The sequence below is a fragment of the Aspergillus nomiae genome (assembly GCF_001204775.2).
Source record: "Aspergillus nomiae NRRL 13137 chromosome Unknown contig00023, whole genome shotgun sequence".
In the NCBI taxonomy this organism is placed as follows: domain Eukaryota; kingdom Fungi; phylum Ascomycota; class Eurotiomycetes; order Eurotiales; family Aspergillaceae; genus Aspergillus; species Aspergillus nomiae.
Window position 1 is genome coordinate 37,221 of NW_015378078.1, and position 19,374 is coordinate 56,594.

General features: G+C 49.7%; 7 protein-coding genes across 7 annotated transcripts; 1 reads left to right on the forward strand and 6 right to left on the reverse strand.

The window, feature by feature from the left end:
• Positions 1-289: 289 nt before the first annotated feature.
• ANOM_001743 (uncharacterized protein) lies at positions 290-1,639 on the reverse strand (the record flags this gene model as incomplete). The annotated part of the gene is made up of 1 exon (XM_015547000.1): positions 290-1,639. The coding sequence occupies one exon, from the start codon at positions 1,637-1,639 to the stop codon at positions 290-292; it is 1,350 nt and encodes a 449-aa protein (XP_015410760.1).
• A 2,255-nt stretch (positions 1,640-3,894) lies between these two features.
• On the forward strand, positions 3,895-6,642 carry ANOM_001744 (putative short-chain dehydrogenase/reductase; the record flags this gene model as incomplete). Its single annotated transcript, XM_015547001.1, has 5 exons — positions 3,895-4,383; positions 4,444-5,384; positions 5,678-5,745; positions 5,802-6,526; positions 6,580-6,642. 5 exons carry the CDS (start codon positions 3,895-3,897, stop codon positions 6,640-6,642), a joined length of 2,286 nt encoding a protein of 761 aa, XP_015410767.1.
• An 829-nt stretch (positions 6,643-7,471) lies between these two features.
• ANOM_001745 (uncharacterized protein) lies at positions 7,472-8,187 on the reverse strand (the record flags this gene model as incomplete). The annotated part of the gene is made up of 2 exons (XM_015547002.1): positions 7,472-8,064; positions 8,118-8,187. The coding sequence occupies 2 exons, from the start codon at positions 8,185-8,187 to the stop codon at positions 7,472-7,474; spliced, it is 663 nt and encodes a 220-aa protein (XP_015410766.1).
• Positions 8,188-10,171: 1,984 nt separating this feature from the next.
• Positions 10,172-11,765, reverse strand: ANOM_001746 (FAD-dependent oxidoreductase; the record flags this gene model as incomplete). Its single annotated transcript, XM_015547003.1, has 4 exons — positions 10,172-10,669; positions 10,732-11,102; positions 11,147-11,418; positions 11,473-11,765. The coding sequence occupies 4 exons, from the start codon at positions 11,763-11,765 to the stop codon at positions 10,172-10,174; spliced, it is 1,434 nt and encodes a 477-aa protein (XP_015410765.1).
• A 431-nt stretch (positions 11,766-12,196) lies between these two features.
• ANOM_001747 (NAD(P)/FAD-dependent oxidoreductase) lies at positions 12,197-13,735 on the reverse strand (the record flags this gene model as incomplete). The annotated part of the gene is made up of 7 exons (XM_015547004.1): positions 12,197-12,278; positions 12,329-12,402; positions 12,461-12,878; positions 12,941-13,410; positions 13,471-13,518; positions 13,575-13,619; positions 13,682-13,735. 7 exons carry the CDS (start codon positions 13,733-13,735, stop codon positions 12,197-12,199), a joined length of 1,191 nt encoding a protein of 396 aa, XP_015410764.1.
• An 892-nt stretch (positions 13,736-14,627) lies between these two features.
• Positions 14,628-16,585, reverse strand: ANOM_001748 (serine hydrolase domain-containing protein; the record flags this gene model as incomplete). Its single annotated transcript, XM_015547005.1, has 4 exons — positions 14,628-15,462; positions 15,511-15,775; positions 15,831-15,968; positions 16,027-16,585. The coding sequence occupies 4 exons, from the start codon at positions 16,583-16,585 to the stop codon at positions 14,628-14,630; spliced, it is 1,797 nt and encodes a 598-aa protein (XP_015410769.1).
• A 636-nt stretch (positions 16,586-17,221) lies between these two features.
• ANOM_001749 (carboxylesterase family protein) lies at positions 17,222-18,982 on the reverse strand (the record flags this gene model as incomplete). The annotated part of the gene is made up of 8 exons (XM_015547006.1): positions 17,222-17,325; positions 17,377-17,451; positions 17,500-17,693; positions 17,783-17,820; positions 17,868-18,134; positions 18,192-18,308; positions 18,363-18,441; positions 18,492-18,982. 8 exons carry the CDS (start codon positions 18,980-18,982, stop codon positions 17,222-17,224), a joined length of 1,365 nt encoding a protein of 454 aa, XP_015410768.1.
• Between the last annotated feature and the right edge of the window lie 392 nt (positions 18,983-19,374).

Below are 19,374 nucleotides of genomic sequence, written 5' to 3' on the forward strand. Positions count from 1 at the left end.
ATGATCTCTAGGACTTTTAGAGCAGTCGTATTGTTATCTATAATTCAAACTAGCACGAAAGCACGAACGCTTCACAGTATAGATAAGTGTTGTTCTAATGTCGATATATATTCAGCGTTTTTTCTCCTAAAGCTTTCATGCCTGAACTTCTTCCTTTGCGAACAGGGTTTCTATTTGAAGCGGACAGGGCCTATAGTAAGGCCAGCGATAATGCTCCACAATTGGGGTTCTTCGACTTCATTGACAAGCCTTCTTCCTTTAATTGTGCTTTATTAATGATATGACCTGTCTACACTAGCCTTGCTAGAAGTTGGCGCAACTGCTGCTCATCTAGATTCTTCAAAGCCCCGACTTCATGCCGTTTGAAATCCAAGTAGTGCCCAGGTATCCGACTGTCTAGCATTTCCGACAGTTCTCCACACACCCGCTCTAGCTGGCTCAGAGACTGTTCTAGATTGGCTGGAAGCTTGTCGGAACTGGCCTGCATATTACCTGCATAGCTGGCATCGTTCCAGTGCAAAGGTTCATTATTTTGCTTTCCTAGGAGTCCAGCGGCTAAGATGCCGGCGACGGCCAAGTACATATTGGCCATGGCGTCTGCGCAGCGTATCTCCCAGTACCCAGGGCGCATTTTACGCACTGGGACCTGGCGATTTTGGGAACCCCAGGCGACAACCGTACCGGCAAGAAAGTCAGCATGGCGATCATACGAGGCGATCGAGGGCATGGACAAGGAACAGATGGCGGGTAGGCGGGAGAGAAGACCGGCAAGAAAGGCCTCCTCGTGCTGTGGAGGGTGGATGGAGACATGAATGTGAGAGCCGTTGGCCTGTCGGTCCATAACCGGCTTCGGAGACATGGTAGCGGTCAGACCATGGTTGGCAAACGTGGTGCGGATGATATCGTGCGCGGAGACCAACTCATCGATAGCTTCAAGCGGCGGGCGCGCAGCAAGCGTTACCTCGTATTGGCCAATACTCCCTTCCGCGTGAAACTCACGGACTTGGATGCCGGAGTCCAAGAGGTTTCGCATGCACTCCTCGAAGTAACGGTACGAGGGTCCACGGAGAGCGGCGGCGGAGTAGGTGCCCGGATGAGAGGAGAAGGGAATCAAGCAGCCGTCGGGACCGTCCTGCAGCACAACAAATTCGATCTCAAAGCCAATTAGAAAGTCGATACCGTGCTGATTATGGGCCTTGGCGACGATGTTCTCCAGGGCGATCCGTGGACATAGGTCTGGATCGCGTGCCACACCAGGCAGCTTCTGGACGATGGAACACATTACGGAAGCATACGATGGGCTATCATGACCTGGGGATGTGGATATTACCCGCAGTGACTTCCAGTCTGGGTGGAGCAGGTGTACGGCACATGGTTCGAAAGGGACTCTACTCCCATCCGGAAGGCAGCTGAAGGTGACCTGCCCACAGCTGAGGGGCTTGTTGCTCTTCACGATTGTATCAAAATGAGCCTTGGTTGCAACCCGGGCGCGCAAAACTCCCGCGTAATCGACCCATTGAAAGCGGATGTAGTCGATGTTCGGATGCTGCTGCAGGAAGCTGTCGACAATGTCCCGCGGCCTATCCGCCTGGAAGGAATCTAACGTTGGGCCTGAATCTTCTAGGCCAATTGATCCCATTGTGATAAAGAGTCAAAAGCAATACTTGCTTTTCAGACGAAGAACGTCCAGATTCACGGTTGTTGGGGTTTTCCGTCAAGCCAGCGTGGGTTCATTTAAACCCCAGAGAGAATGTGATTGTGAAAGTTCCAGTCGCCAAACATAGGTAAGGGACGATCCTACATTGCAAAATATTACGCAGTATGATCAGGAGCCTGATCTCACTAATGGCCACGATGGCCCATATACGTACAGGGTAGATGAGATGCAGCGTGGTGTGGCTTACGCAAGTACTTTCCAACCTCGGGTTCAGATTCTGAAAAATCGAGATCTTCAAAAGATGACCATGGAATGCGTCGTTCTTTACTCTGAATGTGTTGTGTACGCAGTGTGTTGCGCAATTTTGCAGCAAGGAGTAGCATTCTCGGCAGAGATCGTTAGCCACAGCCCAACTGAAAGGTGCTTGCATTAAGGAATATGTGGATCCTTTCTATCCTCCTGTGTATGGAAGGGCCAAAAGATCGGCAGAAGTCTACCTAAGACACGCATCGACCCTCGAATAGGGCAATATCACGGCACCATATCCAACCAGCCCATTAGGGTCATTCGGTTCATTGCGTAAGGGTATTTCCTACCTGACTACGCAGGGTAGAATGCCTGTCAATCAGCTATACGACGGTAGGAAGAAGGTAAATGAGGTATCGCCTTGTCTTTTTGTATAATATTTCATGCTTGCTTTTTGCATTTTTCATTTGTCATTTTTCTACTTCTTTTTTTGCACCGTTCACTACTAAGAATGGTGAGCCAATGAACAGAGCCTAATTCTTGAACTTGTTCTCAGCCTTCGATAAAGGTACTTAGAATGCCAAATTTGACCACCGAGTTCGAGATGGCTTAAACACAGGATTTGTGGGTGTGTAGAAGTAGGTACATGCATTGGGATCTGGGAAGGCGGCGGTGAAAATAGAGTGCGTGGCTTGCGTAGAGTTGCGGCCCGTCTGCGACCATAACAGCCACTCCCCGTAACAACGAGTCCTTCGCGATCCCCGCGTAAGGAAGCAAGAAAATTGTATCTTCTCTCGATGTGGACCCTGACTATTTTCAGAGAGTTTAATCAAGCTGACGCAATCTGGCCCTTTCAAGGCATCAGTATCGCAATTACGTCAGACTTAGCCCCTGGGATGGACGGTTGGTGAACTTGTTTGCTTGCTGCAAGGGGTGACGGAGGCCGTCAATCTTAATTTGACTCGCGCCACAAAGGGCCATGATGGATATATCGAGTACACAATGGGGAGGCTAAGAGTTTAGGAGGCAGACGCTTACAACCCTCGATCGGACTTGCACCAATCGGAGGGCCTTTTATATCTAGGGTGCGCGCATTGGGGAGTATAAACTCCAGGACGCCACGGCAGAGACCAAGGTGTTTTTTCAACAGTCCACAGAGAAGAAGATGGAAGTTGCCAGTAGGGATTCATCGTGTTCTCTCTGCGGGGAAGCGGCCCTAGTTACGCCTTTATCACAGTCCTTTACACGGAGTACGATGTCAGGCAATGCGGCCGAGAAGACCCTTAAGACCATCGGACAGGATATCTATAGGAAGCACGGTGTCCGTAATCAGATGCTGGATGATGTTCTCTATGAAGAGTTCGATACCATCGGCATGAGGACTTTAGCTCGATACATGAAAGGCCTGCCGTATGTGCCCGCGAGATTTGTGTGTTAATTTAGAAAACTTTTGTATCCCAAATGCTGCGAGCGTGTGCCCGCCGCATATAATGCTGACTCTAGGTCGTTGTGGATTGGTCCAGTTAGAGCAAGGGTCTGCGTGCGCGAAGCCATCTAGACCTCAGCATCCATGTGTAGCCATTAATTTACGATGATATGTAATTATATTCTTTCGGATCCCAATTCTCTCATCCAAGGTCATACATGCATGCATCTGTAAATCTGTACGCGCAAGGCATTTACTTTCACGTGGACCTACGACTTGGCTTCGAGTACGCCATACTTCCATCGCCCTTGCATATCCTCAGGCCTCATTGGAAGACGAGATTTCCCACCCAGGTGGTCTCCTTCCTGGGTTCTTGTTGTTGCAGACGCAAGCCCTCCCAGCAAGGGGGAAATAGTCCATACCAGAGAAAGCCCCGACCCACAGCATTCCGCTCTTCAGGACAATGGTGTGTTTATAGTACAGCATAGACTACTCCTTATTCAATTTTCCATACAACTTCTACCTGTTGGTTCTATCGTATTGCCTGCTTCACCAATTCACCACCATGAGCGAAGCTCCGCCTGACAAGTCCGCCGCATCTTACAGTGCAACACCGGGTACTCACCCTGAAAAGAATTCTGATGAGGAGTCATCGCTCCAGACCGCTGTCGTTGACTTCGACGATGAGTATCCTCACCCAAACCAATGGCCTATTGCTCGACGCTGGGCCATCATTGTGCTCATCACCATCTTGAATATGCTGGTCAACCTATCCACCACGATCGTGGCCCCGTCGCTAGACAGAATATGCGCCGAGCTGGACATGGATCCAAATATCGAAGGACCGCTGACCATGTCAGCATATATACTAATGCTTGCGCTGGGGCCGCTGCTGCTGGCGCCCTTTAGTGAGCTGTGGGGGCGTGTCCCTTTGATCCACGCCGGGAACCTGATGTACATGGTGTTCAATCTTGCCTGCGGGTTTGCGCAAAATAGGGCACAACTTCTCGCATTTCGAATCTTGTCAGGGTTTGGAAGCGGTGCAAGTCCTACCGTGAGTATAGCAGGTGCAATATGAGCTATGCTATGTATAACTGACTACTAGCTTACTTAGGTTGGAGTTGGAATGGTTAGCGATCTTTTCCCAGTCGAGCAGCGGGGCCAAGGACTTGCTGTCCTGAACATGGCCTTCATCCTCGCGACCCCAATCGGTGCTATCGTGGGCGGCTTCACCAGCTATTCCGCATCCTGGCGCTACGACTTCTACGCCACCTCTGCCGTGGCTGGTGTGTTAATCGTCATCAGCGCCTTTGTCTTCCGCGAGACATATCCCCCTGTTATTCTTGGTCGCCGGAAGAAGCAGCTTCTCAAGAATGATCCTAAAGCATTGTACGATGACGAGCAGCGCACCCTCGCGGCCCTCTACACCAAGACCATTATACGCCCCATGGAGTTCCTCACGACGCAGCCTATTGTCATGCTACTGTCACTCTACGCGGCCATCATCTACGGGACCACGTATCTCATCTTCTCGACCTTCCCGACACTCTGGGAACGGCACTACGAAGAGCCCAAGGATCTCGCGTCGCTGCACTTCATCGCACCTGGAATCGGCTACTTCATTGGTATCCAGATCGGCATGTTCTCCGCCGACCGCATATACCTCGCCCTCAAGCGACGGAACCAGAATGAAGGACGGCCGGAATTTCGCCTCCCACTGCTAGCCATCAGTGCCGTGTGCGTGCCACCCGCGCTGTTCTGGTATGGTTGGACAGCCGAGGCGAAGCTGCATTGGGCGGTGCCCAACGTTGCCATCGTAGTCCTGATGTGCGGATGTACCCTTGTCTTCCAATGCGTGATGGCCTACTTTATCGATACGTTCCCGCTGTATGGCGCGAGTGCAATGGCGGCGTCGTATCTCGCCAGAGGTCTCTGTGCCTTCGGCTTCCCCTTGTTTGGGCCTTCTATGTACGAACGCCTCGGCTACGGGTGGGGAAATAGCCTTCTGGGCTTCCTGGCCTTGGCCGTAGCGGTACCGGTGCCCTTGGTCCTATGGTTTTATGGGGAGCGGTTGCGGAGAGTCAGCAGTTATACCATGTAGTTCAAGGGAGACAAAGAGTGATTGCAGATAAGCCGAACAAGGTGTTGCCATTTAGTGTCATTTTCCCCATGCTTGCACACTCATCCATGAAGTCTTCTACCCAGATCGTGTTTTATATGCCCAGAAAAATAACCGAGATGAAATGACATCATAGCCAAATTTATCGCTTTACCACAACAGGCAAAGTCCACGAAACGTCCTGAGGGGTAAAGAAAGACTCATTCCTCACTATCATCCCCAACTCCAGTTTCGATACTACATCAGTCGTGGGTATGGCGTTTGCTCGCAGGTTAGCAATCCTTCCCGGAGGCCTAGGTAGGGTTGAGCGGTCGCCGAGAATGAGAACCATGTTAATCTTAACCGTGGTCTAGGTGGCCTTGGGTCCAGCATAGGCCAGAAGCTCAGACAGCAAGGAGCTCGACTAGCCATCTTGTACGCGCCCTTTGAGGCTGGGCGTCGAGACCAACTGCTAGAGTCTACGTACGGTCGGGTTCGCGACTCAGATGAAATCCGCACCTATGAATGCGACATCACGTCGCCGGAATCAGTCCAGTCGGCATTCAAAGCACTGGACAAGGAAATGGTCGAGCCATCGTCTGTCTCTGTGGCTGATCGGGCCTTTCCCAGTATCCTAATCAATACAGCTGGTTATGTCAACCTCAGTGATATGGAATCGACGCCACCCGAGGACACCATGAAGCATCTCACCACGAATGTCTTCGGACCAATGCTGTGTTCGCAAGCGTTTGCTCGACTCTACTTCGCTGCGTCCAAGGCTGCAGAGTCGTCAACTAATCCTCCGCCACCCGGAAGAATCGTCAACATCGCCTCGCAGGCCGCGCATGTAGCACTGCCTCGGCATAGCGCATACTGCGCTTCTAAAGCCGCGCTCTTAGGATTGACACGTAGTATGGCTTCCGAGTGGGGAGGTCGTGGCATCACGTCGAACTCTGTCTCCCCAACAGTAGCCTGGACCGAGCTCGGAAAGAAGGCGTGGGGACGAGATGATGTACGAGAGGCCTTTCTGAAGACGATCCCGACCGGGAAATTCGCTTTACCGGAGGAGGTCGCAGATGCTGTTCTTTTCCTCTGTCAGGTAAGCATTTCAGTATCACCATGCTTATTTACTCGCTCTAACCAGTCCAACAGGATTCCAGTGGTATGATTAATGGTGCCGACATCAGGGTGGACGGTGGTTTTACCATTCAATGATTATTCAGGGCTTGTTACTCTATGAACATCTATTCCTGTGTAGATACATTTATGGGACTGTTCAATCAGACCATTTCCTTTTTCATGAATCTTTCATTTTCTATATTTTCCATTTCTTTCTTCAAATACCAACAGTTCATATGATGGCGGTCACTACCGAAAGAAAAGCGCGAGGGGTCCCCTCTTCAAGAAAGTAGTATCAACCCAGCCAAAATATATAGCGTCAGGCGAGTGCATGTACGCATATATCACCATATGTCTGCTATAGTACTATGATGCTAGATGCTTCGTTTACCAACCTGCATTCTTACTTTACAAACCTTTAAACAAACCCCAGCTGTGTTATCCCCTATGAAGCATTGGCATTCATTCTACAAAAAGTAGCCAGGTATATATTTCGTCTGTCAAGAGCCACACAACCCTCATCTAATTGATTACTCAACATAAATGATTGGATTTTGATGCAGATACTCTATATAAAGCAGGAATCACACCAGTAGTGCAATTTCCTGAATCACTGGATTACACATGGTCTATATTCTAGAAACGCAGTGACAGTAGGCGCCTTCTACGATAACCAATGTGACATGTAACTGGGTGAGGATTCGAACACAGACAGACTACACGACAACTAGAAACATAAACCATACAAAAAAGGAATGCATTCGATTGAGTAGCTACATAATAAATCCAGCTGGACAAAAAAAGAAAGAAAAGACGAAGCCATTGTAAGTGTAAAAGCCCTCCACTCCTATCCCAGAGGTTGATCGTCCCCTATCGTGCTTGACCCGGTAATTGATCAGGCAAGATATATCCCGTGGCCTACTGCTTACTGCTGAGCAGGCTTGGGAGGCTGAGGCTTGTCAGTGGGGGGAGGAGGGGGAACATCGCCACGCTTTCCGTTATCATTCTCCTTAGGGGGAACGGGCTTGTCGTCAGCAGGCTTAGGAGGAGGAGGGACGTCGCCGCGCTTGTCGTTGTTGTTCTCCTTCTCCTTAGGAGGAAAAGGTTTGTCCGTCGGGGGAGGAGGCGGTACATCCCCACGCTTTCCGTTGTCGTTCTCTTTAGGAGGAGCAGGCTTGTCGGTGGGCTTAGGGGGAGGGGGAACCTCGTCACGCTTGCCCTTGTCACCTTCCTTGGGTGGAAGGGGCTTATCGGTGGGAGGAGGGGGAGGGACATCGCCACGCTTGTCGTTGTCGTGTTTCTCCTTGGGAGGGAGAGGCTTGTCGGTAGGAGGAGGCGGCACGTCACCGCGCTTGCCATTGTCGTTCTCCTTGATATCTTTAGGAGGAGCTGGGAGATCGGTAGGCTTCTTAGGCGGGGGAACATCTCCACGCTTGTCATTGCCATTGTCCGGCTTCGGTGGGACAGGAGCATCAGCGGTAGGAAGAGGAGCTGGAGCCTTCTGCAGACCGGTAGGGCCTTTCGACAAGCATTAGCCATGTTTTCATTCAGCAAGGGGAGAGTGGACATACGCTCGGCAGGAGGAGCGGCCGCAACGAGGCCAGCAACCATCAAGGTAGAGAGAACGGTGGAAATCTTCATTGTGATAGTTGAATCAAGGGAACTTGAACGAATGGGTAATTGAGTGGTGAGTGGAAGGTGAGTGACTGGTGATTGTGTATTGGATTTGAGCTGATGATGGAATAATGAGGCCTGTTGCACCGTTCCTTTTATACCATTTGATCTACAGCCAAACGTCCACCATCTGACAGTGTTGCTAATCTGGCGCCATTGAAATCGGAAATGACGACCAGCTTGACGTGGCGTTTGTCCTGGGTGAGTCGTCAGCATCAGAAGCTGTGTCGATAGGGCTGTGGGCCCGATCCCCCGGTACTGTACCAGACTTCGACTCTGGTTGACCGAGCGCAAAGACAGTTGTCGTCTTACGAATAGGTGGATCCCTTGCTCGACTATACGGCGCTTGCATCAATGGTACTTCATTCTACGGGGTAACCAGCCGAAGAATCGCCTCAGCAGACTGTAAGGCATGCAAAACAAAGACAACCATAACATGATGCCTAGGAAGATATGCCTCAAAAATGGGTCAATGATGGTACAGAAAGGACAAGTCTCAATGCATGGCATAACTTCGGAGAAGTGAATTGTCTTCGGGATTCATCAACTCCGGCACATACTCCATCACTAGCCCTAGTAAATGATCGGCAACGGAGTATCTCCATAGTTAACCACAGTTGTAGGTCATAACAAACCACATTAACAATAGGCACCCGTACAGCAAGTATCCTTATTGGTCTGAGGTGGTTTTGAGTGCACACGCGGCGCCCGCTGATCCTCCACTACAGGGCTAAAGTCTCACTGGCGGACTGGGGCCCACCCGGCGAGAGCTTAGCGTTTTCCACCTGTCGATCTCGCGGGTGATGACGAGGAACCTGTCCAGAAGCTGCGGGGAATATGGTATTTTTGGATCAGATATACCTGGCATGGCGGATATGCTATTCTCCAGGCGGTTTGGTGCAAGGCACCGTTGCCGTTGGTCCGTAGACGGGTTAATTCACTCGTCCACTCCGCTGGCTGCTATTTCATCAATTGAGCCTACTGGCTACATTATACCCACTATTCAGCTGGATGTAGTCCGCCGTGGCCATTTTAACCGTTTCCAAAATTGAGGCAATAGGAGCGACGCTAGTTGCGAACTAGCTCATTCGCATGAGTTTGTGATTGATGCTATTGCTAGCCCTACGAGGTACGAAGCCAATGCCCGAGAATTAAGGTTGAATTGATTGATTAATCAAGTTAAGCGGGTAGGGGAAATATGCCATACAATGGACTGCTCTTAACCCTCATTTGGTATTTATCAACGCGACGTGCTGCACTGCCACATGCATTAGTCGACATGTCAGATCAACATAGTCTTGGCTCAGGAAATTGGTTCCTCAGGTATGTTGCGTTGGGTTACTCATTGTTGTGGTGAAACAATATCTTGCAAATGTTTATATTTTCTACTGTTGGCCATCGTTTCGAACCCTAGGAGGTCATTTTGTGTACTAATTCAGGGGTAGAGTGAGCAAGAGCCTCTTTCAGTAAAGATATTGCTTGAAGAGGCTCGCAGATACTAAGTGGGTAGACCTGTACGTCTTCAGAGCCCGAGATTTAGCCTAGAAAGATAGACACCTCATACGTGGCTCCTTTCACGAGGGAACTATCTATGATGGGATAGCCAAATATGCGGAATATTCGGACTAGGTTGACCTAAAGATGCGTCTAGTAATTCCTCGATGAGTAGCACAATGATCTTCATGCGACGCGTCCCAATAGATGTGATAGCATGCATGCCAAGGGGCCCGGCTAAGCTAGCTCACGCGCGGATATCGAGAGTACTCTGAGCCTGGGAGTAAATGGAAAAGCCTAAAGCTGAAGAGAGCGGCAAAATAAAGACTCGAGCATGTTACTAATCGGAGGAGCAGATGCTATCACTGTCGATCCGTACGGGCTGGATCCATACTTGACCCAATTAGCGGTGAGTTAAAGGGCGTAAAGAAGTATAATCGGAGCCCACAGAAAATGTTCACCTAGCTAGCAGTCTAGTAATAGCTATTTTGTATAATGTCCACGCAACGCTTGCTGGAAGTGATGCAATCGCTAAGCCAACGAATGCTTGGGTTCCGAGATACGCCATCTTGGATATCCATGGCGCCCAAGAAGATACGGGCGACCAACCCCTTCCAGAGCGTTCAGTCAGGGGCACAAAGTCCAGGGCTGTGCCGCTCGTAGCCAGTCCAGAAATTCCCTCAATAGTGCCTCCACAATATGGCGCCACAAAACGGGCAAATAAGGATTTGGCCAGGCCATCACATGCCTGGAGCCGAGTCAGGAACTCCGAGCTTTGATGGATCGCTAATAGACGCTGGAACTGTGTCGTGTTGAACTGATCAAGCATTCGTTGAATTTCTCCCTCTGATGGACTGTTTCCCTCGGCCTTTTGCCTTACAGAAAACAACACATTTGCCAAACCAGCTGCAGCCTCAATCGCTGTATTAGCTCCTTGCCCTTGATTTGGGGTCATCTGAAATTCAGGTTAGTGATCTCTGATGAATCGTATCTGGTGTCCTTAGAACAGCCTATTACCTTGCTAACACTGTCTCCAATACAGACTATGCGGCCATAGTGCCATGTTCTTAGCAGGCCTTCCTCCAACGCTGTCATGTGGAAGGTTCGCCGTTGCCTCCAGATATCACCGAAATGGACATTCTCCCATACAGCAAGGTCGACCAATGATTCACATGTGGAAATCGCATCTTCCTTCGTGAACCGAGGCGTGTTGGGATAGGTATACCTTTTGTCAAGCTTTCGAAATAGGAGCCAGAATACGCCATTATCTGTTCCAGGAAAGACAAAGAGCGTCACTCCGCGGTTGTATCGAATGACATGATCCCAAGACTTGACCCCTTCCACTGGATTCGAGATACCGAAAACACACGCAAATTCCACCGTCATATCTATGCCAATTAGCCAAGGTCAATTATTTGTTATGTCTACTTACCCGATTTTTCCTTTTTTGATATAAGCCGTGGCTGCTCCAGATCAGCGATGCGCCACATCTCCGACCGGACGAAACTATGGACTCCATCCGCTCCGACGACGAGATGACCATCATATCTGGTCCCGTCGGCCGTTGTCACCGATACGCCAGCTTCAGTCGGCAACACACTGGTCACTTGCTGACCGGTATGTACTTTGGCCTTGTCCTGTAGTCCCGTGTACAAGACCTCAAGCAGCTGTCTTCGCTCCAAGATAGCAAAGTCCATGCCGAATCTATAGATGCTTTACTCAGTGCCTAAGCCCAATAGATAATTACGATAAACATACAATTTCTTCACCTGCTCAGGTACATTGTTGTCATAGTGAAACCCGTCAGGAAAGCATGTATGAATCCGTCGGAGCCTCTGGGCCAATTCTTGTATCCTCTGGTAAAGACCCAACTGCTCTAAGATTCGGCCTCCGTTGGGGAAGATCACCACCGATGCGCCGATCTGTGGATGGATTTCCTGATGTTTTTCCAGCACAATATAATCTATTCCTGCTCGATCAAGACAATGCGCCAGTGTCAGCCCTGTCACCGAGCCGCCGACGATAATAACTCTAAACGGCGATTCGGCCATTGTCGCTAGCTGGAATGATGAGGCGGGCCGGCGTCGCTTGGTGTGACCTATATTTTGCAAAGTATTGACAGGAATCTGCAATATGGGACCAGGAATAGAGTGTAAGATATCTTCTGAAATCATTCACCTCAAAATCGGCGGTCTGAAGGTCCTCGTATTGTCGGAGATTTTGTCGTGGATTCGTCACTCTGCTACACGCTGACACCATTTTAGTGGCTGCTTAGGGCCAACGTTAGTTAGCATCACCCGTTTAATTCCTCAACAGAAAAATGCAAACCAGCAACCCAGATAGCTTTTCATACCTGAGAAACTTCGATGGAAAGTCCTGTAATACAAAATATGATGTTTATTGGGTATATATACATTATGACTGTAACAAGTTCAAAATCATGGCACAATCACAATAAGTGTGGCTTGACGAAATTGTCACTCTACAGATGGTACTGATTAGAGCTCTCAATCGAAACCCCTAGCCTCTGCCAGAACGCCTCGACGTTCATATCCTCTCGTCCACTGCACATCCTGTTAGTAAGTGAATATCCGGTAGAAACAGGGACACTCACTCATCTCTCTTAATGATGGTGGGCTCAGTCTGCCCTTCGGCGACATTGGGATTGCGGAACACGACATTATATTTCTGGAAATGGTCAGTCCTGGTCCACTAATCCAAAGACCCCACTATCAGGTCAACATACCATTCCCAGAGTCAGATGGATCGCTGCCGGCATCCGGGGAAAGACGTCCTCGGGATTCTTGCCTTCGATCATAGCCTGGATGTTCTTTGCGACCACAGCGGCCTGCGCTGAGCCGGGTCGAGCAGCCTTCCGCAGTCCTGTATCGGCGATGTCACCGACGGCGAACAGGTTGGAGTACTTGGGGTCAAGGAATTGCATCGTAGGGCGAATCCGAATGAAGCCATTATCGGGGTTAATCAGAGACTCCGACGTTGAGGGGGTCAGTTCACTGATGAGACCATTATTTGGTGTTTGGCCAGTAGCACAGATCACAAATTCTGTCGACAATTGCGTGCCGTTGGTGAGCTCGACATTGAATGGACCTCCCTGTGTAGGATATCCCTCGGCAGGAATCTTGACGCGAGCTCCTGTCACAAACCTGTAAAGAATTATAATTAGTCCACTGCACACGTCTGTAGCCGAGGATCATGTTGTACTCACTTGATTCCAAGCTCATCAAACCGCTCCTTGACAAGATCATGCAGGCCTACATGGAACCCCGACATTAACTGGGGGCGAGACTGTACCACTGTGATTTCCTTATCGGGGTAGAACTCCTTTAGATCGGTCGCCATCTGGACACCGACTGCACCGCCACCCGCGATGAGGATGGACTTTGCCCGTTTCACGTCGTTTTGGTGGCTCTGCAGATATGCGACGGAGGAGAGCTTGTCGTCATGCCTCATACCGGCCGGTTGTACGAGACGGGTGCCGGTTGCGACGACGAGATATTCGAAGGGAATTTGACTAGAACCTTGCCATTCACGATCCAGCTTGACGTGTTGCGGCTGCACGGATAGAGCCCTAGCTTGCACTACGGCATGTCTGACTGGGCTTGAGGTACTAGGGAAGACTCCCGTGTATGGAATGAAGGCTTTGTGTTCTTGTCCGGGAACGATTGCGAACCGGGGCTGTACAATAGGACACATTAGTAAGTTGGAATCAGGCACAGAGATACCATGCATGCTTACAAAGGTGAAGAGATGGTGGAAATGACTGTGTGGCTCAATCAGAAGCACCTGTATGTTTAAGGTCAGACACTTAAAGCAAATAGTATGTCAACTCAGGATCCTACCCTGTGCGTGTTCGGCACTACTTGTGCGAGCTCTTGGGCTGTGGTCTAAATTCAAATTTAGTATTAGGCATCAGGAATGAACAGGTAGAAACTCAGCCATGACGAACCTTTCCCACATATGACCCTCCGACAACAATGATATTTCTCAAAGAACTGGCCATTTTGTGTCAATAATGAAATTGGAAAAAAAGATGAACTGTTGACTGGGGTACCTGGACGCGCCTCTTTTTAAGTACTCGATCAGATAAGGGAGGCAAAGCGGAAAAAGACTCTGCCATGCGCCACCATTGGTCAACGGCAGCCGGGGTCGGCATGATTCCGTTATCAGATCCGTGGTCTCGGGGCTCGGGGGTAATTCGTAACTCCTTGAGGAAAATTCTCCTTCTTAACGCCGAGCGCATGGATATCATGCCTCGGATGGCCACTTCCGGATCGCCTTACGCCTGTTTTTCCGTTTGCTGGATGTGCGATTAGCTAATTATTCCGGCCTCATGACCCTGATCATGGATATCTCGCTCGGGGAGGCCCGAGTTTCGAAGACCAGCCAGTCGGAAATCAATCTGGGGTCACCGGAATTCGGAGGCCGTGACTCACCTACATCCGCACATCATCTCCGAGTATAGGGCTTGTACGAATGCTGCAATTCTTTCAATGCCCCAGCGGTGGAGTCTGAGGTTTTACCCGTGAGAGGAATATCTATGCAAGTTGCCGAGATGGCATTCAGCAGAGAAGAATTGGTATTAGTGTGCCTTTCTAGACGCTCTACAATGTGAGCATATTCCTTGTCCCTAATAGAATGTTGAATGGGACAAGTCCCTTCCAAGTTCTTCTGAAGGATCATTACTCCCTTGCGGATGCAAATATGGTCAGGTAACAGAAATACCATGTGCTTGCAGCTTATCAATTCTCAGCCAGCGCAAGCTCCTTGAAAGACCGAACGGATATAACGAAAGCGAAAGTAAACAATACTACGAAAGAAAAGAACATCTATAGCTACACCAAAATGTAGCATATGCTGCATAGAACACCAGTGGCAAAATCAACAAGTCCCTTCTATGCTCGGCGCAACTCTTTTCTCAATAGTCGAGGCTCAGCAATGGTTGCCTGACCTTTCTCAACCGTAAACACCCATTCATCAACGCCAATGTTGCCAATTCGAGAGCCATCGACATTCAGCCAAGACTGACAAGCCGAGATAAAGCCCTTTGACGACCCAGACGTATCGTAGTCAAATACACTGCGGAAAAACACGTGTTTCACTCTGTCGCCATGTACACTCTCCTCAATACCAGTGGGATATAACGTGACGGCTAGTCCTTCAAACCCCGAAAGACCTGCCAGAGACTGAAGAAAGTCGATGCCATTGCTCACCCATTCAGTTACCTGGAGACCGGGCTTGTCGTGATCCGTGGTAATGGTGACATACGAATCAGCTGTGGAATTACCCCCTGGGGCCTGGTATGTGCCTGCATAGGTGCTGTTTGCTTCTTGGCGAGCGGCCTTGTCAAACGCAGGAGTGAGCCGGTCAATGACTAGGTCTGCTAGCCCCCATACATTCATCAGCGGGTTCGTCGGGAGGTCAGCGGCTGTGATCGAAAAACCAATTTCATACTCTGGAATGAGCGCAATGATATCGGCGTATGCTCCTAGATTTCCTGACTTGGAGTAGACGTCAATGACGTGGTTGGGTCGGTTCGGCAGCTCGTAGCGGAATATTTCCCACGGCGCCCCGACGGATGTTCTAAAGCTGGTGGTATGGCTCAGCGGTTTGAGCCAGTGGCGGGTCAGGGTTGCCGAGAGATTCAATGCTGAGGAGCCAGAGAGGGATTGCAGAATGGAACGACCAATGACGGCAAGATCATTGGCACTGGAGTATGCACCCCCAAAGCTAGGGTATTGTCAGTTTTGTCACTCGGAAGGGTGTAGGGCATCTTACGCGTCACCGTCACCCAGATTAAAATCCCACAGGCTGGCCGTCGCGTTGACCGGGATGATACCAGTGTTATCATTCTTTGGGGTGAGAAGGCTTGTGGAGTTGAGATTGAGGGGTTTCACTATGCTGTCATCGAACATAGACGCGAATTCGATTCCGGTGATGTTCTCCATCGCGTAGCGCAAAAGCTGGTAAGCTGCATTGGAATATGCGGGCGTGGTGCCAGGAGCAAACGTTGGATCTTCACTGACGATGCCACGGAGGAAGGCTTTTATGCCCTGTTAGCTGTTTGAGAACTACGAGAATCTATCGCTTGACTGCACCTTCTCTGTCGCACGGATTACCCCCATTTAGACCTTCGCCCTGATTGCATGTTGGGATATCCTTGGCTGGAACTGCAGGAAGCCCCATGGCCATCATTTGCTCGTTACTATATTTACCGGCGAGATCCTCAAATCCGTCTATATGAACAACAGTTAGTTCATCGATGGCCAGGCTTCGGGAGTGGACACAACATACAATCATGGGGCACACCACTCAGTTGTGCAGCCAAATCACCGATGGTGATATCTCGCCATCGAATCCGGGAATTTTGACTACGAGGTATTGCGTCCAGCTCTGGGATAAAATCCGTGATTGGATGGTTCCAGTGAGTATATCCGTCATGTGCCAGCAAGGTTAATACCGTGAGGAGTTTCGAAATGCTTGCCACCCGATAAACGCTATCAAGTGTCGTATTCTCTACACCCGCACCCGATTTTGGGCTGTACGTTGGTGAGGTGTAGAGGTATTCATAGATAGAGTCCTCCGTGTGGGAGGAGAATACTTTGATAGCGAATGTCGTTGTGTTGATAGGCAGTGAGCCGAGATCAGTAGCACCAGTAGTTAGGGCTGCTTCAATCGCTTGGGTGAGGTTGTCGGAAGCCGCCTTGACATTCTCGTTGGAGACAGGATCGCGCGGTGGATGGTATAAAGGGGCCTGTAGCGGGCAGGAATTTTCAGAATAAGCAGCAGTGAGCAAGAAAAACGAAACTAATTGCAGAAGCTGATGAGCTCGAATAGACGGTAGGAATAGCATGATGGCTAGACTTGAGCACGAATGACTCGTGATGAGGAATCGACATCATTTAGGAGAACGATAGTGCTTTATAGTGATATGGGTTCACTGCTATTTGGTGATATTCTCCGAAAGTATGAATTGCTGGATGGACGCCTTACCGGAGTACAAGCTCCGCTATATCATCATTGTAACTCGTGTACTATCACTGGTCGGCTCGTTCATGAGTGGAGATCACATAAAGTATCTTTGCTAACACATCCAGATGGTATTCAATTAACCTAATTGGCTAGTCCGTTTGTTCTTGGCTGAATTAGAAACTGATTGGGCCTAGACTAAATCTTACTCCAATCCTACGGGCCAGGTTGTGGCGGAGCTCCCATACAAAAGTAGGACATATAAATAGAAGAAAGACGAACCTTAGGCAGATCCGTTTCAGAGAGCTTCATTGGACTTTATTCATTTATTTATTGCCTATAGCCAGTTCTCCTAGCATTCCAAAAAAAAAGAAATGTGCGTGATTTAACCACGCCTCCGTCACCCAGAGCATACAACATCTCAGCCTGCGATTTGTCCTCCAGCGATATCGTCGTAAGTTCATAATCATCTCTCACTCGGCCATGTACTCAATTCCGACACGAATCTACGAGCCATACCCTAGGGGCTAAACTTCCCCCTACGACAATGCGAATCCCACTTCTCTGCAGAGCTTATCGTTGCCGGGATACGGTTTTCCAGAGCTAAATTCACTAGTGACCGGTCTGAAGGTTGTCTATTAGCAATTAATCAATACGGGCGGCGATCAAACATACTCTGTGAGGTAAACTGGGGCCACCCATAGTCACTCAACCCGTTCCAAGGGTCTTTGGCAAATGCCACCCATGCGCCTAACCCCGTTAGCTAGGATCCGGGAAAGTCGTGGTAAATAATAGTACCCTGAATGTATTTGCTCGCTGCAACCTCTTCTGGGCTGGAGGGCGGCTGAACAATTGTCTCGTTGTATGTCCCAAAGACAATGGGTACATCGCTAGAATGATACGCTCCAAGCCATGGGGTTGGACTCAACCCAGACCAATTACCGTGGTAAAGGTATCGCCAGGTGGGAATATCTTGCTCGAGGCGGTTGCCACTGTCTCAACAATTGGGCAATTAAATGTGTTCTGAGTGGCTGTGTAGACCAGTGTCTCATTGATAGACTTGGAGCTAAGATTCATGTACGCTGATGCCTCACGATCGGCGCCGCCGATCAATGTTGGCTGCAAGAATCAGTTACTGGCCGTATGTAGACCGATAGAAAGCTTACCAGCCGAGCAAGGCCCCCTTGGTTTGCACGAGCTTCGAAGTCAGCGAATGCAGTTACGTTGTCTGCCACCGGACTAAATCTGTAGGACCCAGAAGACACTTCTTCGAGTATATCTTCCCACGGCTTGTCCTGCATGCACTTCAGAGTCCTGCAACCTAGTGCCCGGGACAGGTTCTGCCAGTTCTGGTGGGCTGTGTCTTCGTTTATAATGATGGATGCGGCACCCGATTGCATTATCACGCCGTGTACGATGGGATCCTTCGGGTACTGCCAGTCAATACAGCGTTAGTTTCAGCTTCCGTCCATATTGACCCATATACGAACCGCGTAAGTGTACAGGTCTGTCGATGCTGCTCCGGCACTCTGGCCAAACAGCATAATTCGTGAAGGATCTCCGCCAAATTGCGCGATATTACGCTGCACCCACTCAACGGCAAGTCTCTGACTTCATTAATTCTTCATCCATAGAAGAGCGACATACGACTGGCGGCGTACCTGGTCAAGAAGTCCAACATTCTGCTGTCCGGGTTCAAGGCCCGGCGCGTTAGGATACCCGAATATAGAAACGCGATAGCTATGAGCCGATGGTAAGCTGCGAAGCTCCCACAATTAGATTGCACTCACTTAAACGTAACGACAACTATATCTTGGTGATCCTCGACTAAGTTCGTCCCGTCGTAGAAGGGGATCGCCGACCCGCCCTGGGTGAACCCTCCACCATAAATGAACATCATCACGGCTAATTTACCATTTTCTTTCTTGGTTTGGGGGGTCCATATATTGATCGCAAGACAGTCCTCTGACATGCTCTTCGTGTTCCATGGCATGTAGGGCAGGACACTCCAGATAGACTCGTTGGAGAAGGTGTATTGCCCCGGACATGTCGGTGGAAATGAATCGGCCTGAACCGTCTCGTTAGATCGCGATTTGGGCACGGGTGGCTTGAATCGACGTGACCCCCCAGCTGCCTCGGCATACGGTATGCCTAGAAATGCACGAACGGAGGAACTGTTGTAGAAGCCTTCTACTGGACCACTCGTGGTGTCGATGTACAGTTCCGAGGCCAGCGCCGTAGACGACAGGATTGTCGCTACAAAAATGCCGAGCCTGACCATGGTAAGATTGTTCACTGGAGCCCTAACGGTGTTAGTATCATTCTGCAGGTATTTGAGCTCCGAGCAAACAAGCATTAAGTATCCCAGATAGAAATGCGGGGGGCGCGGGGAATCTTGGTGTTTGGGCTCCACATTCTGAAGGATTTCTCCGATTAGCCTGAATCTTGTTTAGGATAGTAACTCGGATATCACGACTGCCGAATCTCTTTGCCGTCGGTGATCGTCTCTTGTATGTTAATCTATTTAAGTTGTCAAGGCCCTGGCACGACTGCAGTTATACTGTGGCCATGACCAATAAACCTCTTTTATATTGCAGGACGATTGATGCCAGTAGCTCAGACCAAAGTCTATTCGATAACGCTTGAGACATCAGTCTTAAACATTGGAATTGA